This window comes from Rhipicephalus sanguineus, chromosome 8 (assembly GCF_013339695.2).
Source record: "Rhipicephalus sanguineus isolate Rsan-2018 chromosome 8, BIME_Rsan_1.4, whole genome shotgun sequence".
Lineage (NCBI taxonomy): Eukaryota > Metazoa > Arthropoda > Arachnida > Ixodida > Ixodidae > Rhipicephalus > Rhipicephalus sanguineus.
The window spans coordinates 100,492,358-100,518,117 of NC_051183.1; the positions used below are offsets into that span (position 1 = coordinate 100,492,358).

Genomic DNA, 25,760 nt, shown 5'->3' on the forward strand with positions numbered 1-25,760 from the left:
CAGCAGACTCTCAGTAAACAGAAATCTCTTAAACGGGATGGCTGCTAAATGGCACAACTGCCTCTGATATTATTGGTGTCGTACTTGGATTCTGCACCCCTGTTCATCTCTCAGTAAGCAGAACTACTGTTAAATGAAACACATTTTCCCGGTCCCTTCAGGTTCTGTTTAATGAGAGTCTACAGTAGTGCGAGGAGTGTCATTAACGCATGTAATATTGTGTGACAGAAGCGTACAATCACACCAGGCATCAAAACATGGGAATTGCACAACGAGTGATTGGTTTAGAGGCCCACAAATTACATAGCACACAGGCATAATTAATTATCATTATCAACAACGCTTGCAGATGCACGTGTTGCCTTACGGATTCGTAGTGGGTACATCGCCAACTCGCAAAAGGAAGTACATATTGAAATTTGGAAAATCAGCGTGAACTAGACGGAGACACAAGACAAGAAGGACACAGTATGAGCGTAGTCTAAATGAAGTTTAGTGAAACAAAAATGAAAGAAATCGCTAAGTGTGAGTAGCTAGCAACCAAGCAAACAAACAGAAGGTTCAGATATGCAATCATCACCCAACATTTTGATGAAGAACCCTTCTGCAAGCTATGAAGCGTGGAAACTTGGGCAAGTTGGTAGGTCATAATTGAATATACGAACAGCGCAACTGACAAGGACAAAGGAAGGTAACAACACACAGCGCTGACTTAGTCAGTGCTGTGTTGTTAGCACTGTGTGTTTTTACCTTCCCTTGTCCTTGTCAGTTGCGCTGTTCGTATATTCAATTATGAGCTTCTGCAAGTTCACGAGCCCTTTCCTCTTTATGCTTCAGCGAAATGACCTGCAATGAGCTGAAAAATGCGACGTCGGCATTCCTTTTAAGGCATTTTTGTGCTGGTCAAGGCGTTCATTAATGCATTTACCAGACTGGACTATGTACGCCTTTTTGTAGGAGAGGGGAATCCTATATACAACCCCAACGGCACAGGAAACGGCGGGATTGCAATGCTTCACTGATCAACCAACAACCACCATTCCTCTAGCCTTCTCAATTGCAGCACAAGCTTTTCCTACTTGTAGGTTTGAGGAAAAAAGAACATTGACATTCAGGCTTTTTGCTATTTTCTTAATCCAATGACACAGTCGATGTACATAATTACACTTCGTGAGCAGTCTCTGACACGCCAACACAAGCACATGCGCAGGATACCCAGCGATTCATAGACGAACAACCTGATGCTGAAAACTATCAAGATATTTATGTATGCAGGACTTCTTGAGGGCAGACTGTAACGGGTTCATAGCAATAGTGTTCTTAATAATCTTAGAATGGCCAGACGAGTAGCTCAGGAGCGATTTCTTGGAACGTTGTGAGAGGGACCAGCAAACGTGGTCACGTTGTAGAAAAGTGTTTGTTTCTACAACGTGACCACGTTTCGAAGCAGAAAGTGAAACTGACCGACGTTTCAGGATGGTTTCCATTGTCATTGCTCTCATAGTCAAAGTCAGATGAAAAGGCAGCATCCTCAGACTTGCCGCAGCTTGTTAAATAGATAAAATCAGCCGTCAACACACCGGAATGCCGATACCTGCAATCTTCCGAATCGGCGCGCACCCCATACGGCGGCAGCCATGCTTGCCTTTTACTTATGCGATCGCGCAACTTCGGAGTGCGTCAAAGAATCAAGGCCACGGCGGAAAAAAAAAAACACACATAAAGCAGAAAACTATACTTCTGCTTCACAACGGATGGTGCAGTGTAACCGTGAATGGCACGGAATGTCTTGAAAGCGGTAATCGAAACAATCTATAGTGGGCTTAGACATGCATTTCTTTTTCGCCATCGATAGCCGGCTATCGATGGTTTGAATTGCCGCTTTAGAGACATTCCGCGTTGTTGATGGACACACTGCGCCATCCATCATGAAGAACTATATTTTTCTACATGCAGTTAGTTTTTCTTTCCTGCTTGGCCTTGATTTTTTAATGCACTTCGAAGCTGCGCAATCATATTGGCGGCACTGCCTTTGGGCAAGGCCTTTGTCTCGGCGTAACGGGTGAGGTAGACAGTTGCTACGACGATCCACTTGTTGCCGGAAGTCGACGTCAGGAACGGCCCCAGTAGGTCCATCCCGATTTGCTGGAACGGCCGGTGAGGTGGTTCGATTGGCTGCAGACCAATGGCCTCACCGAGCGTCTAAATAAGACCATTGCCGACATGCTGGCCATGTACGTCGACGTTGAGCACAAGACGTGGGACGCCGTCCTTCCGTACGTGACCTTCGCTTACAACACGGCCGTCCAAGAAACGACGCAGATGACGCCGTACAAGTTGGTCTACGGAAGAAGCCCGGCGACGACACTCGACGCCATGCTACCCAACATCACCGACGAAGAAAATCTCGACGCCGCCGCTTACTTACAGCGCGCCGAAGAAGCACGACAGCTCGCCCGCCTACGGATCAAGAACCAGCAGACGACTGACAGCCGCCGCTACAACCTTCGACGACGCCACATGGAATACCAACCCGGTGACCGTGTATGGGTATGGACGCCAATACGCCGACGGGGACTCAGTGAGAAGCTTCTTCGAAGATACTTCGGACCGTACAGGGTACTTCGACGCCTCGGCGCACTCGACTACGAGGTTGTCCCTGATGGCATCACGAACTTTCAGCGGCGCCGTGCACAACCTGAAGTCGTCCATGTCGTGCGCCTCAAACCATATTACGCACGTTAGCGAATGTGAGGACTGTCATTTTGCTTTATTATTGTGCTTTCTTTCTTGTGCTTATTGTTTATTGTACTTTGTTGCTTTAGTCTTGTTATTTATTGTTGCATGCATTGGCCTGTTCTGTTTTAAGCATCGGGACTATGCTTTTTCAGAGGGGGGCATTGCCACGTGCGTTTCTTTATCATTTTTGCTGTATTCGGTTTTCGGCCACAAAGGCTGTCAGCAACGCTCAGCGCGAACCGCGCCTCATTGTTCGAGAACCTTCGCGATCATTGTAGATCGTTTTGTTAAGATTGCGCGCAAGACGCGCACACTCGAGCTTATTCTAGAATTTGCATGACAGCCAGCGATAACGCTGGAATATTCGACGGCACATGTTTAAATGCCGACGCGCTTCACCGCTTGTCAGTTGATAGACGGTCGACGATCTGTTTGCTGCTATCAGTGTATTGCTGTAGTTTGACTTTCAGTTCCTCGGCCACAAGTTCGGCCAAATAAAGTTTCATCTCGGACGTGCTGACTGTTGTCTTCGTCGACGTCACGACCACGTGACAATATAAGTAAAAAGCAAGCATGGCCGCCACCGGATGTGGCGTGCGCGAACTTAGAAAGATTGCAGATATTGGCATTTCAGTGTGTATGCGTCTGATTTTATCGATTTAGCGAACAGCAGCGAGTCTGAGGATGCAGACTTTTCATCGGACTTTGACTGTGAGAGCAACGACGATGGAAACCATCCCGAAACATCAGTCAGCTTCACTTTCTGCTTCAAGCCATCTCAGTTCGCATTTCACCACCAGCCTGCCAGAATGGAAACTTATAGACACTGTAACAAATGCAAGTGTGACTAGAAAACCAAGCAGAAAACAAGACATGCGACATTACGCTATGCTTTACATTGAGAAACTGCTTTGCCACATGACATGCCCAATTGTAGTACTTTCAATAAGATTTTGGTCAGGGCAGTCCTGTTAAATAAAAAAAGTGAATTTTTCAGAAATGTTGTCGTTTAGACGGCAGTACATTTTGTATATCCCATAGATAGAAGCACGCCTTTACAAAACATGTTCAATTTTGTCCCGTAATCTTGAATTTGGCCATTTATATCACTTGCATAACTGTCTCGTTAATGAAACTTGTATGAAAGAAAAGTTAATTCATTCAGCTTTTCGTTTATGTACTGCAAAAAATAAAAGATGCATTAGTTCTTTCAGAAAAGAAAACAATATAGTGGAACCTACAAAAGACACCTATTTTCCCCGCAGTACGGAAGGAGTTACAGGGATACTGAACAAAATTTTTGCCACCGAGATCTTCAACCAAACTGAAAGATTGGGTGTTGAAATCGGTAGAGAAAACCTTCATTTCAGGAAGAAATTTGGAGAACGTAATGGGTTTAAAAAGTTTTTTTCCAAACAGTCTCATGTTAGCAACCCCTGTGAACTAGAGGAGGTAACATTTGGCTACGTCTAATGCCCCCGGAAACAGGCGTGCCAGCCTTGCCAGGTGTCGCCCACATCTGCAAACTTGTTCTGCTCCCACTACAATTCCTAAACCAGTATGAACCACACTGGCAGCAAACAATGCTCCCGGGTGGCATAAGCCCCCTAAAGGGTGGGGCACGTCTCAGCGCCTTTGTGGAAAGGGGAGAGTGGAATGGTTTCAGCCAAAGCCTCCCAATCTTTGGGTTACTTGCGACGAAACTTAAAGGGGCCCTCCAACACTATTCAACCCCCCATTTTTTACTTGCGGGTTGCGTAGACTGATGGCTGGGGATAACTTTAGCATAGGTCTAAGCACCAATATCAAGTGATTTAGTATTTTAATCACGCGTTGAAGTCGCTACATCGCTGCTGACCGCATCAGCGCATAGTGGCGCTTGCCAAAACTATTGCGGGCGGAAATGATGACGATGAGCGCCAGCCTATGATTGGATAAATGTAACGTTAGAAGTGATCGTGGCGTAGCATCGGAGTTGAGATTACTATTGTGTTTCGTTTTTCTTTTCTGTGCTTTTTCAATGAACTCCAAATAGCTGCCGTCGCAACAAAAAATATCACTACAACCACAAAGTAGTACGACAGAGGCGCTATCTGCCATTTCGCCTCTGGTTTCTTTTTGCGTGCGCCGGTCGGATGTCCATATGAAACGCTTGTCCCTGTTCCTTCTTTTTGTGTCTGTACGTTTGCGAGCTGCCTCTTTTCGCATGTGCGGTAGGCGTGTGATTGTTGTCGCTACATCGCTTCTGACCGCATCAGCGCATAGTGGCGCTTGCCAAAACTATTGCGGGCGGAAATGACGACGATGAGCGCTAGCCTATGATTGGATAAATGTAACGTTCTAAGTGATCGTGGCGTAGCATCAAAGTTGAAAGGGGAGAGTGGAATGGTTTCAGCCAAAGCCTCCCAATCTTTGGGTTACTTGCGACGAAACTTAAAGGGGGCCCTCCAACACTATTCAACCCCCCATTTTTTACTTGCGGGTTGCGTAGACTGATGGCTGGGGATAACTTTAGCATAGGTCTAAGCACCAATATCAAGTGATTTAGTATTTTAATCACGCGTTGAAGTCGCTACATCGCTGCTGACCGCATCAGCGCATAGTGGCGCTTGCCAAAACTATTGCGGGCGGAAATGACGACGATGAGCGCCAGCCTATGATTGGATAAATGTAACGTTAGAAGTGATCGTGGCGTAGCATCGGAGTTGAGATTACTATTGTGTTTCGTTTTTCTTTTCTGTGCTTTTTCAATGAACTCCAAATAGCTGCCGTCGCAACAAAAAATATCACTACAACCACAAAGTAGTACGACAGAGGCGCTATCTGCCATTTCGCCTCTGGTTTCTTTTTGCGTGCGCCGGTCGGATGTCCATATGAAACGCTTGTCCCTGTTCCTTCTTTTTGCGTCTGTACGTTTGCGAGCTGCCTCTTTTCGCATGTGCGGTAGGCTCATGATTGTTGTCGCTACATCGCTGCTGACCGCATCAGCGCATAGTGGCGCTTGCCAAAACTATTGCGGGCGGAAATGACGACGATGAGCGCCAGCCTATGATTGGATAAATGTAACGTTCTAAGTGATCGTGGCGTAGCATCAAAGTTGAGATTACTATTGTGTTTCGTTTTTCTTTTCTGTGCTTTTTCAAAGACCTCCAAATAGCCGCCGTCGCAACAAAAAATATCACTACAAACACAAAGTGCGACAGAGGCGCTGGCTGCCATTTCACCTCTGGTTTCTTTTTGCCTGCGCCGGTCGGATGTCCATATGAAACGCTTGTCCGTCTTCCTTCTTTTTGCGTCTGTACGTTTGCGAGCTGCCTCTTTCCGCATGTGCGGTAGGCTCATGATTGTTGTTGAAACGGTGCAAGTAATCCTGCACAGTCGGGCTGCTCACCGAACAACTCGCGTAGGGGCGACCATGTTTAACCCCCCATGCTGCTCCACAGATTCCCTTCTCAGAATGAGAGGAGGGAATGACATGGCATGTCGTTGTAAGGAACAGCAGACAAAGCCTTGCCAGCCACGTTTCGAAGCAGTAGCGCCCGCTCAAGTTCTGACAAGTCAGGTGTCAGGAACCACATTTGTTACTATGACAGCGATGTCAACAATACGTCGAAAGGAGAAGCAACAATGGTGTGCCAACTTCCCCTACGTAAGAGCTTTCAGCCCATTTCATTGGAGCGCCATCCGACGTCACAGCAGAGAGTGAAATGTGGTCACGTGACCCTGCGAAAATTGAGTTGAGGGTTGGCATTTTTTTTCTTGTATTTTGAATTGTCTAAATTGAATAACTTCGTACTGCGTGCCGCTATCGCTGCCAATCTTGCTGCACTAGTTCGTCTGTGCTTCAGTCTACGCAATCCACGAGTAAAGAATGGGGGGTTGAAGAGTGTTAGAGGGCCCCTTTAAGAAGTGCTCCTTCGATTGTTCGCAAATTAGCACACCTTACCCTCGTTCACCCTCAACTCGAGTATGCTTCCCCTATTTGGTCCCCCCACCAGAAATACCTTACTGACATGTTGGAACGAATTCAGAAAAGGGCAAGCCGCTTCATTTCTAACGATTACAGCTATAAGTCTAGCGTCGCACAAATCAAACTTAACCTTTCATTGCAATCTTTGAGTACTCGACGTGACACTGCCTTGCTGACACTGTTTCACAAGTTCATTCATTCATCTCGAACAACACTAGCATGCTTGAAAAGACCCTACTCCATGTCACACAGGCTTCATAATCAGTTTAGTTATACCCGCATTTACGGATCAACACGTGCATTCAACTGCTCTGCGCTTCCGCGTGCAGTCCGATGTTGGAATTCCCTGCCGGATAGCTTCGCATGTCTGACAAACAGTGATGCATTTCATGATTCATTGACCAGTTATCTGGCCAACGAAGTGTAAAAATGTCTGCCATAATCGTAGCGTGCTCTCTGCATCGTAACCTTTTTGCAATTTCTTATTGTATAGCACCGTAGTGTCGCTTTTCTTTTTCTTTTTTTTAACACGAAAGTGTTTTATGCCGTGGTCCACCACTGCTCCACTGACGCATTTCCGTCACGGATATGATGTTGTAAAATATAAAGAGTAGCAGTGGGCAAAGAAAAAAACCAGAAGAAGTTCCGTCACCGGGAATCGAACTTAAGATCCCTCGCTCCGCAGCGCGAAACTATTCGGCCACGGACGGCACGTTCTTCGCAATGCTATAACGGCGAGCTATTTATATACACCATTTGCCGGTGGCTGTACCCAGAGATCTGTGTTACAGCGTGTTTTCGTTATCACTAGCGAGATGGCGCGAAGGGCTCAAAGATCACGCTTGAAAGGTCATCGCCGTTGCGACGAGCATCCGTGTCTACAGGGCGTGGTCGCTTGTGCGTGCACTTATCTCGTGATCGCGGTGGTTTGTACGTCTCGCGTTGAGAGCACGAAGGTCACTTGGCTCACTGCAGCGGCCGCTTTTGCGAAAGGAGCACGATGCTCACGCAGAAATAAGTTACAAATGTGACAGTTAGTTTGCTCTCATCCTGTGTATGTTCATTCCATGCGTCCTTTCTGCTTGAGCAGCGCGTTGCAAGTTTCGAGCTGCTTGCCGTTCTTTGCGTGACATTACAATTTGTTGCTGTAGCATTCATTCTTTCGCCCTTGGGGCGAAAGAATGCGCAACAAACGCTCAACTATGTCTGTGAAGACACGTTTCACTTTCGTGTTATACCGATTCCTATGACAGAGGGACCAGCCATGTTTTTTTCTATTTAACCCTAGTACTGTAAGATTACAATTGTGCTTGACTAGATGAATGTTTCCTTATTGTATGTTTCATATTTGCTAGTGTTGTTGTTTTTTTATTTTTTTGTTACCATTGCTGATGAACTAATTAATTATTTTGTACTGCTCTTCTTATGTGATGTGCTACATGACCGCTGTTCATGAACTTCGTGTTATGTCACGGGCTTTGAGCTATGAAGTTTGTGTTATGTTGTGTAATGCTACGGAAGTCCACTTTTTTGTACTGCCCCCCTTACACAATGCCTGAACGGAGGCCTCTAAGGTGTTTTTAAATAAATAAATAAATAAATAAAAAAGAAGACGTAGAGAAAGGGAAGTAGCAGGAGAGGAAAACATGCACCCTGCACCCACCACGGGGACAACTGACGTCACAGCCGTCGATGTGCTGCCCAGCGCACTGACACTCCTTCAAAGGTATAGCCGGCTCTTAAAAAATTGCGAAATAAACTTTGCTTATTGTCTTCAGAGTGGAATCTCAATGTTTTCATATTTTTTTTTCTCTTTTTAGTTGAGCATCACTTCAAACAACACCAGACGGTTGAAGTTATCTGGAGCCCTCTATTAAAGGGACACTAAAGAGAAACAATGAATTGATTTAGATTGATAAAGTGTGCTCGGAGAACTCTTGCGTAGTTTATTTCACCACCGTAGGTTTATTATTAGAGGAGAAAACCAAGTTCAAAGTTTCATTTTTAAATTTCACACCGAACTTTGTAATTCGTGACGTAAAAGGTTTCAAAGAGCATTTAACGTATTTTGGCGCCACTGGCTCGACGAAATTTCCACAAACTCGTTATGTCAAGTCTCTGGCCCCCTCAGAAGACAATGTACTTCGATTTAACCGATTAGGAACTACGTAGGCCCAAGCAGGCGCTGTCAAAAATATGTGACGTCAAGGCAAATGGTGCGGGAATTCCAAGGTGGCGTCGCCACCTGTATTTTCTTTTTGCGCGTTTTCTTGCTTATTAAGTTAAGCGTCTTCTCGCAGCAAGCGTGGTGTTCTTGGTATCATGGAAGACTACTTTACTAATGCGAGAAAAATCGTTTTGCTCTTTAGTGTCCCTTTAAGGTGCCTCCCATAGCCTGAGATGCTTAGGAACATTCAGCCCCAGAAGCCGCCTATGAAATTAATCCCATTGCCTACCTCGTCACTGCGCTTTCTCTTCTGCCCCGCATCCCGATCCAACTGTCCCTTTTCAGCAGGCTGCGTCATCCCTTCAGTCGTTTCATTATCGGGAGTGGCAGTCTCGTGCATCTCCGCATCAGGTTCAAGCACAATGACTTCATGCATCGTGGGCTGTGCTTCTTGCGATATTCTGTTCAACTCTGAAAAACATGGAAAGAAAGCAGTCACTAAGTGCCTTATACCCGTATCACACTGGCGTTTGGAAGGCCTTCCAACCGACAGTCTACCGACTCAGAGGTCAAGCACAAGCTGCCACACAGGACGTTTCGAAGGCCGTCGAGTCAACAGAGCACTGGTGATGCACAACTATCGGTAAATCGACTATTGATAGCACCATCTTTATAGTACTAGCGCTATTACTGCCACGCATGTTTATCGCTTTGTTTTGATGTCTTCGGGTTTCACCCACAAAGACTGTTAGTAACGCTTGACGCAGACCACGATGTAATGTTTGAGACGCTTCACGATTCTTTGAGATCATTCTGTTAAGGTTACGTGCCGGATGCGAATAGTCAAGTTTATTCGAGATCTTGCGCAAGCACCAGCAATAACACTGGAAGGTTCAATGACTGACGTACAAAAGACAACGCGTTCCACCATTGATCAGATTACTCGACGGCCAACGACTGTTCTCGCCACTATCAGTGCACAGCGTGTATCGCTTGTATCTTGAGTTTTGATTTTCTGGGCACAGTTCGCCCAAATAAAGAGCTCCATATTTCCCAGTCTTGCCCATTCATCATTCTTCACCGTCAGAACCACATGACAATACTATCGATAGTGTGAATAATGATCCTGTTGCTAACCGGCCATATTGCCAAAATATTTGCGATAGCCTACTATCAGCTTCGCTTAATTTATGGGCAATATTTGGTGAGAGAAATAAATTATTTCTGCAGTGAAAATGGAGGAATATGTCCATCAATAAATTCATATCCAAAAGCAACCAGTTACACCTTACAATTACCAACTTAGTTCTCAATATTTTTTTTTTATTTTGAAGACATAACATGCAATATAAATTTGAAGCTGCACAGCTGCACCACACGTAGCGACTTCCTTTCCGCTAAGGCTGAGCAGTTTTAATTTATGTTCGTGTGTCACTCTGGTGAAGAACACAAGCATGTCAACTTTCTTGCCCTTCAGTCTGCTCCTCCAGCTCCACTATGTACCACGCGTGCAGGGAACCAAGTTTATTCTGAAATGAGTTCACGCTGTTGATTTTATGCTATTGATAGTACCATCGAATTTACTATCGAGAGCGCTATCGATAGTATTTACCATTGATAGTTCGATAGTCACTCAGCTATCGATAGTATCGATAGTACTGCATCACTACAGAGCGCCCCACAACTCTATCAAACCCGATAGCCACTGAGCAACGGAAGTGGAAACATTGCGAGCGTGCCCTCTGGTTCACAGTGTGCTCGTACTCATTATTCGAAAAAAACATCTAACTGGTATGCTACAGTAGACTCTCGTTAAATGGAACCTGAAGGGACCAGGAAAATGTATCCCATTTAACAGGAGTTTCGTTTACTGAGAGATGAACAGGGGTGCAGAATCCAAGTGTGAAACCAATTATATTAGATGCCGTTGCTCCGTTTAAGCATCAGTTCTGTTTAAGAGATTTCCATTTACTGAGAGTTTGCTGCATTTTAGAACTACGAATTATTTGATGAAGCACTTTTGTGACTCGAAATGTGCAAACTGCACGTACTCTCACCAACAGCAATGTGCTTGTCTCCATTGTCTTGCCGTGCCTCGCTCGCCACAATTTCGCTCCTTGACAATTTGAAAACTAAATAGGTATGCATAACTGCGTATGAATAATTTATTTGAAATGTTTAAACAAAAACTACAGACGTATTTTTGCTTTTAAGTGAACTGATATTTAACTTTCGGTAACATGACAACAAAAATAAAGATCTGCAGTGCCACACAGTTCTCGCAAGAAATGCCTGAACCACTCAACGGGCGTTTAGAAGTGCCGTGTAGCAGCGCTACAACTCCATCAAGCCAATAGAGTTGTGGCATTTCGATGTCTATTGACAGGAGTACCTGTGTGACACAAGTATTAGCCTCAGCTACTTCAAGGAAATCGGGATTAAGCTGGTACTTACCACGACGTGTGGGCAGATCAAGCAGTGGTGGCCGGGCACCATGCCAGCTGACCGAGAAGATTTCTTGGCGGCCAAACATGTTTCTGTCTGGATTAATGAGGAAAGAAAGCAACAACCACACACGGATTAAACTCTGGTAAGGAAATCATTGGAGTGAACTTTTTCAAGGGACCGACAACCAATTTTCGTGCTACAGTCGGACCCTTCAAAAACGAAATCACCGGGGAAGCGATTATTCATTCTCGTGAGAATCCCGTTGCCGTGAAAATGGGAAAATACGCGCACTAATTACTTCACACAACCAAAATTGGGCTGTATTTCCATTTGAGAATTGCAGACAGCTGCAAGGGCTGCAATGTCCGCCTTTTTTCTGCCTTTCGCAGCTCTGGCGATGATGATCCTAGATTTCTCATGAAGTGCCTAAAATTTGCCCGTATTATAGGAGGAGGCATCTTTCTGAAAGCCGGAACAACAATGCACATAAGCAAAGCGCAGGAGATCTCAGTATGCATACGGAGAGACGTGAAACAGCAAGCAATTAGGCAGTCTACAGAATGTCTGTTGGCATGACATGACTCTCCTCGGTGTTAGTACCATCTTAAAACATTGTGTGCCGACGTCATGTGCTGATGAGGAGAGCACTTTTTTGCTAACAGAGGCATTAACAAAAAAATGTTCTCAGAGAGAAAAAAAAAACGCCAGGCCTGCGCTGAAAACGCAGCACAGTCACAGCGAAAGCTGGAAGAGCGGCGTTTCTAGAGCCCGTTGTAAGCTCTCTTGGGGCTACAATACAAGTACACTAGAAAGGTACCCACTACACCATCAATCACAATTTTTCTGAAGTTGGGAAGCACCTACTAAGCGAGGCACCAGCTACACGTCTGTTAGGCATTATGTGCACTTTGTTGAAGCGACGACTGATGACAATGAAGAATTATGACTCAGCCCTTTGTAATGAATTGGAAGCTTTAAACGGCCCACCAGTTATGTAATTTGCATTGGGTGACGCCCGGTCGCTATTTCCCTCTCCCGTCATGCTGTATAACATACGTTGACGTGGGAGAGACACGGGGGGGGGGGGGGCGAAGAACTTTACTGAGACCCCGAGGAAATGGCTCATGGGCTTATGGGCTTCCTTGGCATCCAATACAAGTGCACTTGCGAGGAACCCACTACGCTCTAAATCATTGTAATTTTACTGAGACCCCGAGGAAATGCATCATGCGCTTATGGGCTTCCTTGGCAACCAATACAAGTGCACTTGCGAGGAACCCACTACGCTATAAATTATTGTAATTTTTGAGAAGTAGGGCAGCAGGCACTGTGCCATTTTTCGTCATTCTACGGAGAGCCGTGGTACCTGCTAAACGCATGTAAGGCATTATGCGCACTTTGTTGATGCTGTGCCTGATGACGATGAAGAATTATGACAGAGTCCTTTGTAATGGGTTGGCAGCAATCAACAACCTAATCGTTGCGCGATTCGCATTGTGTGACGCCTGGTTACAGAATTCGCGTTGTGCGACGCTTGGTGCTTATTTTACTCTTCTACCATGCTATATTGCGTATGCTAATGTGGTTCCTTCCCGACATGAAGCCTGTATAGGACCTTTTTGCAAAGCAGTTACAAGCACCGGCATGGCTCAGAGGTTGAATACTGGGCTCCCACGCAGAGGGCCCAGGTTCGAACATCGTTCCATCCTGGAATTTTTTTCTTATTTGGTTTTTTTTCTTATTTCGAGCGATACTGGTTACGGACACCGGCGGCGGCGGCGGACAACTACGGCGCCAAAAACGGCCGGTGAAATGATCTCATAACAGCTGTCGCTGTAAAAAGTCACAGTTTCGCCGCAAGGGCGAAGCAATGAATGCTATAGCAAGAGAAGTGACCCGTGATGGACGCGCTGCTACGCTGCATAAACATCTGCCCAACGGCAGCAACTATACTCGCGGACAACTTTTCTTGGCAATAAAGCGAACGTTACAGAGCCACAATGCACGTATCCTACCGCTAATGAATGTAGTCCCACAATTGCGTCCGTATTTTCGCGTGAGATATGTAAAATGCTCCTTCATTTTCTACATGTAGCTTTTTGTGACGGAACGCGCAGCGCACACAAACGAGATATCTGCATTTCTTTTACTTTACACGTTGTCACTTTGCATTTTTGCGTGTGTGAGAAAGTCGTGCTTTTTACCCGTACGTTAGACGCTAAGCAGCGTTTGCGTCGAAATGCAACGCTAGCCATCACTTTCCATGGCGTTACGAGACGCGCACCAAACAGGACTACTTCGCGTAGCAGTACATGTGCAGACGCTCCGCCCCCGTATCTTTCCCTTCATTGCCAAGAAAAGTTGTCCGCGAGTATACCACGCGAGCAGACAGCGGAAGGGCAAGGTTCTCCCTGCACAAATATTACAGGAAGCGAGTGAGCTGGCTGACGACTTTTAAATGCGCCCGCTGCGCTCCTCACGCCATCTCGCTGGTAATGAAGAAACACTTTTAAGCGCCTGCCACCTCTGAGTCCTGCCAGCGGTAAAGGGTGTGTATATAACGCTCGTCGTTAGCTACCTGAAGCATAGAGTTTCTTACTATAATACCTAGAGTTGAATCTGGCGCTAGTGTCTATGCGGGCTCCTTGAGCGGCGCTTCAACCACCATGAGAATGATGGGAAGTACAGGCTTCGGATTTGCTTCGGGTGGATTAGGTTCTTCAGATTCGAGACACTTGTTTGCCGAGTGTAAAACAAAGCGATATGAAGTTATTTCCAATTAAAACTTGCTTCATTCTTTTGTATGTAAAACTTATTGCAAAAAGTTCGCGTGACCGTGAGATGGAACTGAAACCTGGACAAATTCAACCACCAGGGTATGCATTGCTCTGCAATTGTGTTCCAAATTTGGCATCACCAAATAATGAATTTTTTTGCAACACTTCAAAACACACACGCTTGTTTTTCCCTCGAAAGTACGCATTATCTATTTATGGAAATAACAGTACTGTATTGAGCAAGAAACACTTAACGTATCGTCTACTGTGATGCCAGGTGCGTCTGTCCAAGTGGCCTGCCCCCAACGCATCTCTCGTTTTTTGTGAAGACAAGTCAGAGGAGCGTGACGGTGCATCTACTTAGCTTCGCTGTCACGTTGCAGCCGATTGGAACGAGTTTTGGCAAGACACGCTTATATAAAAACGTGAACTCCATGCAATTTCCTGCACTTGCATGGGATGCTACATCTATGCGCAGCAGTGAATGCAAGACACTTTCCTAAAACTGTCATATACAACCTGTAAAGCTGCAACGTTGCAGCAAATCAAGAGATCTAGCGGTCTTCAGCCTCTCTGAATAACAAAGGCGCTCCTTGAGTGCTGTGAAATGCACCCCACTATCAACGCCTCGCGAAGAATGAAACTGAAACTGTAGAAAAAGATCCATAAACAGTTCGCTAGCTAACGCTGTCCAATCCGAAGCCTGTACTTCCCATCATTCCCATGGTGGTTGAACGATCGCAGCGCCAGTTTCCTCTTTAGGTTATTGTATGAAACTCTATGACCTGAAGGATCTGCTCTTTGTGGCGTACTGGTTAGTGCCAAGCGCTGCGGAGCGAGAGGTTGCGGGTTCGATTCTGCGCTTCGGAAGTATTTTTTCTGAATTATTTTTCTTTGGGACTTTTATATATATATATATATACATACTTACACATATACGGTGCACGACGGCTGCGACGGGGACGGCAAAAACCAGCCGAGACTGTCCATATAATTGCTATCGCAATAAAAGTCTTGTTGCTATCATCATCATCCGACCGAATGTAAACAGCAATGGTCGCACCGATGCTTGTTGGCGGAAACGTATGTGCCCGACCTGTCGAATGAGTGGTGCTGCAATTTTCGAACTTCTGTGTTCCCAAATAGCTCATGGATTGAAAAAAATGTTGCGGATCACTACCTGAAACTTTCGTTATTGCGAGAGTGCCTTCTAAGATCTCTTTGCTGTCGAGAGGGGGCAAATGCATTGAACTCTATGGATGTTTGCTGGGGACACCAGATTTCTTTGTTGCCGTGAGAATTTCGTTCTTGAGGGCTTTCAGTATTGAGGGGTTCAGCTGTCCCTGTTTTCTTTAGAGCAACGAAAACCTTACCGGTCAGAGTGTCTAATCACCTAATGGACAACCTACTGAAACCAAGAGACAATGAAGCCGGGGAAAGTACAGGGGCATTATTTGTAGTATTTTAATGTAACGTAGTAAACAAATTAAAGTGGACGAAAAGACAACTTACCACGGGTAGGGACCGAACCTACAGACTTTGGATAACACATCCCGTTACCTGAAGGATGTAGTGGACGGGAGGACTACTGCTGCTGTAGCTCAATTGGTAGAGCATCAGACGCATTATCCGAAGACCGTAGGTTCGGTCTGTAGCAGCAGCAAGTTGTCTCTTCGTCTACTTTATCTTCTTCACATATATATCATAATTACTACATTACATTTAAATACTACAAATAGTGCCCCTGTGCTTTCCTTGGCTTCATTGTTTGTTGGTTCTATTAGGTTGTACATAACAAAGAAAACGAGCCCATAATCAATTGCCCTTGTTTCGTTCAATCACTGAACGGTAACACTGAAAACACCATGGAACCATTATAATCGGAATTTTTCAGTCTGCCGTGACCGTGAAGTCCTACACACAACACACGCCACAAATAGTGGGAGGTGAGCGCGACAGTGGTTCAAGTTTGTGTGCTGCACTTTGCTGCGCATGCGTACACTCCGTATGCGCACGCCGTGACTCGACATGTTCCAACAGTTGCCGTGAAGGCAGTGCCACTCCTTAGCGTCGACTCCTTTGACTCATAAGGAGAATAGATCGGTGATAGACAATAACATACATACTCTAATCTTGAGCACTAATTATGGTGTGCATAAAAGCATCAGACTATGTTCAGCAAACGAAATGACTCCATAATGCCACTCAAAGCTCTTTCGCTAGGCTGTGCGACATACGGGTTTTTGTGACTGTTAAATGCAATTTAAAAATATAATACTCAAAACCACAAAAAGGATGCTTGAATCTGTCACTATAACTCATGGTCTTTTCATTTCCACCAGGATCTAGTCACACACTCTAATCAGTTGTTGGTTCCTTAATGAGGCATTAACGAGAAAATTAATTTCACATGAATGAGTAAATTACACATTCCACGATACTAAAAGAATCACTCTTGCCCCGTGAAGATGTTCAGTAAATTAAGACAGATTTACCAGTGCAAAAAGATGAAACACTTGAGAAGGAACACACACACACAGCCATCTTGCCCGTCGGCAACTTTACTTATCACCGGCTTCGTCGATTTGTCCTCTGCACTATGAAACACCGCCTCGGCCCTGCGGTGATGCAGTTTTGGCTGCGCATTTACCGCGCAGCAAACAGTGCTGGGCAGTATCAAAGATACTTGTATCTCAGATACTCTTTGGGTACCTTGTATCTGTATCGCAATAAGTCTCGCAAGATGTGTATCAGTATCTGTATTTCGAATGCATATGGGTATTTTAAGATACAAGATACTGCTATCATAACAGAACCGTGCAAAGCAATAATCGCTGGCTGAAGTCCGCTCCTCAAGTTTGTACTGTTGCCACTAAGCCACCTGAATGAAACTAAGAGCAGTGACATAATTTTATGTTTCCACCAGAGCTCTCCAGTAAGGGCAGGAAATGAGGTCTGCGCATGCCTGTTGTTAGAGTAGAGTAAAGTGGCAGAGCTTGCATGGTCTTGACAAAAACAAGTGCGCGGATGTCCACACCCAGCCCATGTACCTTTTGTTTTCTCGATTTTTCTGTATAGTTGTGTCAGTGCCGTAACACTTGCTCTTTGCCACAGTCCCGCGCCATGTACTCCAATGCGCACAAGCGACTATCGCACAAATTCTGATGCCGCTATAGTGTCGTCATTGAAGATTCTCTCGCGTGGTGCTTAGTTACGAAATCTGAAGCATGGAAGAGTAGGGCTGCTTTGCATCTCGTGGCCTTCGCATATCAGCAATTTGCATAATCAGGTGAATGTAAGTTTGACCTACATGCGACAACATTAACATATGTAAATAAGATTCTAATGACTACAGCACCAACAGTACTGATGCTAGATCTAATAGAACAAATATTCACCTAAGATATCGTGGTGTACCATATTTTTTTCTTCCTGCTATCCTTATTCAAAGAATTTTTGAAATCATAATTCAATTGTCAGCACAAGTGCTTTCTTAGTTGTCTTTTTGCATCCCATACATTGCCTAGGTCTCCGTACTGTGTTTTTCCGGTCTGGTCCCTGCAATATGTATTTTGTAACGTGTTACCAAAATGATCTTTCTGCTTTTATTCTTACCTTTAACTGTCTACGTTATTTCTACTACTGTTTACACATTTACAAGTTGGCAAGGCAATTTTAAAAACAAATATATAATTATGCGGGCGTGCCTTGAGTACATAGTACAAAACGTTCTGCTTATACCACTTAGTAAAATAGCCAAACTGAGTTTGTGACATAATGGAAATTATTAGGAGCCATCTTAAAGATGCTAGGAAGTGGATTCGAGAAACATTGTCCTACTGAATGCCCCGTTTTTTTTTTTTCATGAGCGTGCCAACGAGGCGTTTCAGGCAATTTTCCATACACGCTGAATTTTCTATTGTCTCACCTCAACAGGTATGTTAATGATACTTCATGCTTAATTGTCATAGCTACTAGAGGCACCATCTGTATCAAGCGTCGAAAGCTGGGCGAGTTGGTAAGGTTTCATCTTCTAGCAAACTGCACGGCAGATGGGACACAAAGAAGGAACGAAAGAGACAGACGAGCGCAGAGACCTCTATATATATATATATATATATATATATATATATATATATATATATATATATATATATATATATAGTCGACTTGCGGGAGGTCTTATATCGGTGAAAGCGGCAGGTGCATTAACATGAGATTAAGGGAACACGAGCGTTCACTATCCAAAAGTCCAAGTTTGCATTTGCCAGCGCATTGCAGGGAGTGCTGTTGCGAGCCTGTTTTTCAAGATGCGAATGAAATATCTAGAGATAGTAGATACATAGGGCGAATAATAATAGAGGCTTTTCATATTAAAAGAAAGGAAGAAGGGTGCGTCAGTGAACCCTCTATAAGCCTGTCGGATAAGGAGTACGCATATCTCAGTTCTACATGCTACTGTTGACTTACGTGGCCTTGCACATGCACCTTCTGGAATTTTTTTTTTTTTTTTGGGGGGGGGGGGGTTAGGTGTGGCGTTGCGGTACGCTGATAAACTTTGACTGTGACACGTTGTCTTTTGCTGGACACTATATATAGGTCGACTACGTTTACAACAAAATCAGTTGTGAGTCTGCGCTCGTCTGTCTCTTTCATTCCTTCTTTGTGTCCCGTCTGCCACGCAGTTTGCTAGAAGATGAAACCATCTGTATCGTATTTCTGTACTTACTCAGGGGGAATGTTTGATGCGGAACTGACTTTATATTGTATTAATATTTGTTTTCTCTTTTTAGGCCTTGCATTTTTTTTCACTATTATCACCTTGTAATTGCAGCTATAAGTGGCAATAGCGCGAATAGCGGCGGTGTCCTGTGACGCTTTGTGCAACTACACAATATGTCTGAGACATTTCTGGGCAGCACATGTTCTCTCACAGGAGAAAAATTGTTAAAAGATTGCATGTTGGTGAGTGTATCAGCAAAGAATGCCTTATGCCAGCCTTACGGACATACAACAAGGGATCTTTTGGTTCAGTTTGACATTCTTAACATATTTATCGTATACCCCAGCAGGCTACTACACAGGTATAAAGCAGGGTTTAAAAAAAAATAGGACACCTTATGCAGCCTTGCCTCGTTAAGGTTATTTGAATCTCATTACTGACACAGTCACAAAACACATTGAATTTTACCAGCTACCCACACCTACTATGGTTGGCATATGCCCCACTACCAGTTACGATTGATATTAAACCAGCTAATCGATGCACGTATTAGTTTTCCGGAAATCAATAACTTGGGAATACAAAAATTTCAAGCACAAAGAAATCAATAACGACTCTTACTCGCATCCTCCTACTGCAGTTTATATTTCATTCTATTTTTCTGTGGTAGAATGACTGAATTTATATGTACGGGGTATATATACAGGGGTATTTTTGTATGTAACTGCACATTTGTTGGCTTGTATATATAGATATATATGTAAATGTACAATTTTATTCTTTTTCTTGGAGCAAATGGTAATGCTCCGTGTTCTTTTTTCTGACGCTGGTTTAAATGAACAACGACGTTACTGTACGTATGCACAGAACTGCATTTGTATTATATGCCTCGCTAGCTGTGCGATAGTGGAAACTTCGTCAAGCGGATTGTCACATTTATTCCCACTCCCTGCATCATTATTTTTTGTACTGACGACAAATAAACATTATTATTATTATAAGTAGAATATGAAAAGCCACTGCAGCTTTATGTCCTCTACGCATACGCGATGTATCACAAAAATGTTGTTGTCACCACCATAGGCGGAGAGTTTTCATTTTACCGGAGGGGGCGGGGGCCCGACTTGCTCTTCCACAGTTCTCTCTCACTCTACCTATATATATATATATATATATATATATATATATATTTATATATATATATATATGACCCACTATCTCTCTCTCTCTATATATATTATATATAGAGAGAGAGAAAGAGAGAGGAGAAGGCCTACTTCCAAATTAAAGAATTTAATGTAACTTTAGTCTCTTAGGTGCCCGCAATATCATGATGAAGATCTGTAAGTGGAAGACCCTAGATTTATTTTTCAATTTACACAAAGACATCGATCCACCCCGTAACTCCTGGCTCGAAGCGAAAAAGGTCGCGTAGGCGACCTTTTTCGTTGGCTGCGTCGCGTAAAATCGATTCACGCAATGCGTGGGGTTAGGCTTTACTTTGTTAAAACATGCGCCACACAGGAGACAGTAGGCTAGCGCTATCACGGGAAGCTTTAATTATATGCCAGTGAGTTCAATTCAATATGGCCGAAAGTAATTCTGAGATGGTAGCAAATACCATTTGCTACCACTACACCTTGTGCGAAGCTGCGGTTATGAATCTGGACGAGTAATGGAGTTGCTCATTGGTGACCGAACTTTTAGTAAAACCCTTTACTGATAAATCAAAACTGCGTACAATCTTTTCTCGGCACTTTTATAAGCAGGCATGTCGAAGGGTACCAATATGTAGGCAACCAAGAAATTACCCGTTTTTTTATTGGCGAGTACGTTTGCGCAAAAGCATTCACTGACTGACTGTGTCGGGATTGCTTTGTATTCTCAGTATCATTTTTGTGTTCTCAAAACCATTCACTACGGGGTTCAAGACAATCAGAGCGCAGCTCTTTGGCGTCCGTTCCTGCGTTGAGCGGCATCGCAGTTGGCGTCGGCGGCGTAACCGATAGCGCGAACGAGGACGAAAGAGAGCGAACGCGGAGTCTGTCGATATCACGAGATACTGGCCTCTAAACTCGCTTTCTTCCTCTGTCGCGCGCGCTGGCCCCTCGATCGGAGCTCGTGCGCATGCAGGGCTGGCACGTGCACTGCGGCTGGCTTCGCTTGTCGCAACGGGGCTGTGGGCGTTTCACTTGGTTCGCGACAGCTGCAATGCACAGAGTATATAGTGTGCGTAGCACTCGAGCGCTGGCAGTTTCTGTGGCAATATGTAACGAATGTTACATTGCTACAACTTCGGATAGTCAAAACTTCAAACACAGCTGGCGTTGTCCGAACACGAGGCTGCGCTCAGCGAATTAGGCAGTATCGTAATCGCCGATGAATTCTTTAATTTGTCATAGCTTAAGTCGTCACTTCAGTTGTTCATCAGCACAACATATTCTGCACGTAAAAATCCGTTTGAGGGGCACTTTTTCATTGAACGTTTGACTTGTCACTGGCCCATGTGCCGAACTTTAAATGGCTCAAATGAAAAAGAAGCGGGCGTAAGCAGCCTCCTGTGAAATAGCTGCCAGACAGGACGACCTGGGGACCTAAGCAAATCTCTTAAAGAATACCCTGGGCTGGCGGCAGGGGGGGGGGGCTCTGCCCCCCCATGAGGCAGTCCAGGGGGGGCCCAAGCCCCCCAGCCCCCCCGTACTCTCCGCCTATGGTCACCACCAATGTTGTTGCTGTTATGCACCTGTCCTCTTATCTGGTATTTGCACCGTCATTCAAAGGCGTCTTATTGAAGTTCCCATGAATAGATGGGTACCCGCTAGGTGGTTGCCAAGCTAAGCAGCAACTTCCATCAATTACAAGAATGACAAGCAAGAACTGCTGCCAGCAAAGTTTATAAAGAGCTGTCCTGTAAAGTTAAAACAACCCAATGAGTTGTTTCAAAAGGAAACTAATGTACTTTAAGCAGGGTGTCGGAACAAAATGTTTTTCGTTTCGGTTTTGGTTTCGTTCAGCCGCAAAAAGTTTCGTTCTGTTCCGAAACGAAAAAAAAAAACGTTCCGTAACGTTTTTTTTTAATGCAAAAATTTGAACTTAAAAGTACTCATAAAAACATGGGATTTTTGATATAGTTACTTGCCCTCCTCTTAATTAAGACAGTGGGAGAGGTAAAACATGTTCTTTCTACGTTCTTCAGAGGAGTGGAAGAAACTCTACAACGAATTCCTACCAACTAGCACAAACCAGTACTATACCCTTCAAAGTCATAATATTTATTTTCTCAAAAGTCAATTACGACTTTTTTTAGCGGGCTCAATGCTTTGTGTCAAGGGAGTGAGCACGATCTCAAAAGCAGCACGTCAGTGAGTGCACTCTCTGTGCGAGACCGCTGATCTGAATAAAAAAAATTCGCCACGCCTGAGCACAGTCACAGCGTAAGCTGGAACAACAGCCTTTCTAGAGCCCGTTGTATACTTTCTTGGGGAAAATAACACAAGTACACATGCAAAGTACCCACTATGCCATAAATCATAATTTTTCTCTAGTAGTGAAGCACCCACTATGCCATTTTTCTTCATTCTTCGGAGAATCATAGTACCTGCTACACATCTGTGAGGCACTATGTGCACTTCATGCTGTCGCTAATGACAATGAAGAATTATGGCTGAGCCCTTTGTAACGGGTTGAAAGCATTCAGTGACTGACTCCTTGAGCAATTCGCATTGTGTGATGCCAGGTTGCTATTTTGCTCTTCTGCCACGCTATATAACATATGTTAACACGATTCCTTGGCTGTCATGATGCCTGTGTAGACTATTTTTGCGGAGAAGTTACAAGCAACAGCGTGGCACTGTGGTGGGATACTCGACTGGCACGCACAGGGAGCGTGTTAAAATCCATTCGGATCCTAGAAATTTGTTTCTCATTTCATTTTTTTCTTATTTCACGCGATAGCGGTTACGTACACCGGCGGATGGTGCCAAAATCGGCTGTTCTGATGTCATAACAGCTTTCGCTGTAACAAACTTCGGTGCCGACTATACCCTCTCCACGCTGGCCTGCGTGACAGGCGCGCAAAAGTCCACTTGCGTTAATATAAACATATCTGGTTGCCACTGTTTTCTTTTTTCGCACAATTACAACATATCTTTCCTTTAGAATTCTGCCTGAGGTAGGTGCTAATACTGTACTCTGAGATGTGCATAATCGCTCACCTTGCATGACCTCAGTTCGGGATTGCCAAGTTTTCTCGTGAACCGAAAAACGATTGAAAAAATTTCGGTTTCACTCCGGAACAAAATAATAAATAAAGTTTCGGTTACGTTTCCGTTCCGCTCAAAAATATTGTTATTGCAATAGCAATTATATGGACAGTCTCGGCTGGATTTTACCGTCGCCGCCGTCATGCACCGTATATGTATAAGTATGTATATATATATAAAAGCCCCAAAGAAAAATAATTCAGAAAAATGCTTCCGAAGCACGGAATCGAACCGGGGACCTCTTCCTCCGCAGCGAGTGGCGCTAGCCACTACGCCACGAAACGCAGATCCTCCACGTAGGTAACGGCGAGCGTTATATACACACCCTTTACCGCTGGACGGACTCAGAGACGGCTGCGCTTATAAGCGTTTCTTCATTACCAGCGAGATGGCGTTAGGAGCGCGACAAGCGCATTTAAAAGTCGTCGGCGAGCTTGCTCGCTTCTTCTTATATTTGCGCAGGGAGAACCTTGCCCTTCCGCTGTCTGCTCGCGCGGTTTTCTTGTGCTGAGGGGAAGAGGGATGTTTCACGCTTTCACCGTGATGTCCGCGCTCATGTTACGGAGTGTACGAAAGCCACTCGAGCTCAAGGGACGCCGCTAAACGAACAAACAGAAGATGGGCGCGAACTATCAAGTGTCACAGCTCGACACTTGAAGCACGCTAGTTTCCTTCGCTGCTTCGGCCGCCTTTGCAACAGGAGCGCTGTTCAAACTGAGAGTATCCATTGGCGAGCCTCACTTCATATAGCATTAGTTTCTTGCTATCGCATTCATTGCTTCGCCCTTGCGGCGAAACTGTGACTTTTTTTTTCGTTTTTGGTTTTCGTTCCAACACCCTGACTTTAAGCAAGAAGGACAAAACTTTTCAGATACTAACATACATTTCATTCAAATGAAACAAAATTGCTCAGAGTTCAGAAATTTTCAAGAAGACATTTTCGTGCATAGGCGTTTGCTGCTATATTATATGGATCCATAATAACAAATTTGCAAATGTATCAAAGTATCTTAAAATACAATTGCTAAGTATCGCATCAGATACAATTATTGCGGTAGTATGTTCTATCTGTATCTCAAATACTTATTGCCCGAATATCTTGAATCCGTATCGTGATACAATTTCAATGTATCTTTGCCCAGCCCTGGCAGCAAACACCTCTGAAGTGGGCTTCTCTCCCTAGATAGGTGCGCATGCCGTGTCGACTATGCATTTGCTGGTGATCTGAAACACATGTCGACACGGCATGCACACCTGGCTACGGAGATATTCCGTGCTCGGAGACACGAGTCCAATGTATTGTAACACATTACACTGTATTACAAAGGGGCTTTGTTTCTTTGTTTATCCTCAAGACTATAGCACATACCCACTCTGAGGGATTGGCCAAGACTGTGTATCATAACATTTCGATGATAACTCAGCCATAACTCTTCATCATCGACCTTCAGCCACAGCATCAACAAAGTGTACATAATGCCTTACAGATGTGTAGCGGGTACCTCGCTTCTCCGCAGAATGACGAATGATTGCACAGTAGGTACTTCCCAACCCGCCTCTTGCACAATGCTACGGCGTATGCGCCCTTCTCCTAGCGGCAAGGTCGCGAAACTCCTCTTGCTCTCGGAGGCTTTGTTTCTGGCAATACCGGTTGTCCCATCCCTTACCAGAACGGCAGAGGGCAGCACAGGAAAATGGAAAAAGCGGATTATGATTTATGACGTAGTAGGTATCTCGCAAGTGAACTTGTACACCAAGATAGTTTACAACGGGCTCTAGAAAGGCCGGTCTCTTCGCTTTGACTGTGCTGCGTGTTCCGCACAGGCCTGGCATTTTTCTCATTTCGCACGATATAGTGGTTACGGACACCGGCGGCAGACAACTACGCCACCAAAATCGGCTGTTGTTATCGCATAACAGCTTTCGCCGTAAAAGCAGGCAATCGAGGAAGCTTACCGAAGCGACTGTGATTGGCCGGCGGATGGCCGCAGTAGCAGCACCAGCCGCTTTGAGCCACGGCGCTGGCACCGCCGTGCGCCTCTGTGTAGACACGCGCGAAGCCTTCGCAGTCGCAGACTTCCCGACCGCATCGGCCTCGCGGAACACCGCAGATGTCGACGTTAGTGTACATTCGGCAACGAGTTAACCCACCGGGCGCTCTCAGATACGCGCATTTAACGCGCCCAGGCAGGAGCACGGATCAAAGACGCTGTGCGCGCAACACGCAACGACCCCGCGCGAAATTAAGCGCTGGTAATATGCTTAGCGCGCAAAGTTTCGGGAGCTCACACTTGCCGAGTATGTTGACAACTGTCACCGAATGACAACAAGCACTCTACAAACCAACACAAAGTGCGCGCCAAGCTAGCCAAGCTTCTTGTCGTCCCGCCAAAACTTTCGCGCCCAATGAGGGCGCGAATATCGCGAATGTGGCTCCCCTCGCGGCACAGTCGCAAAGAATACTTTTACGAACGAGATTTACAAAAAAAGTGCAATGCGAAGCGCAAAAGAAAGACCGCATATTTTAAAATTGAGGTATAGAAATGTTGGTAAGTTATTCCGGCTACCAAATTACTGAACTAACGCAAAAAAAAGTTTTTTTTTTTTTTTAAAGAGCGGGAATTTTGAATTGAACATACGCCGACATACGATACAAGAATATCTGGGCTTTAAC

The 25,760-nt window shown here is 44.8% G+C and overlaps 1 protein-coding gene across 1 annotated transcript in view; it reads right to left on the reverse strand.

Moving 5' to 3' along the window:
* Positions 1-25,213, reverse strand: part of LOC119402268 (uncharacterized) — a 66,854-nt gene extending 41,641 nt beyond the window's left edge. Inside the window, exons 1-3 of the mRNA XM_049418563.1 lie at positions 25,043-25,213; positions 11,331-11,417; positions 9,166-9,347 (exon numbers count right to left, since the gene is read on the reverse strand). Of these exons, the coding sequence (XP_049274520.1) occupies positions 9,166-9,347; positions 11,331-11,409 (261 nt within the window). The 5' untranslated portion in view covers positions 11,410-11,417; positions 25,043-25,213. The remainder of the gene's footprint in view (positions 1-9,165; positions 9,348-11,330; positions 11,418-25,042) is intronic.
* Between the last annotated feature and the right edge of the window lie 547 nt (positions 25,214-25,760).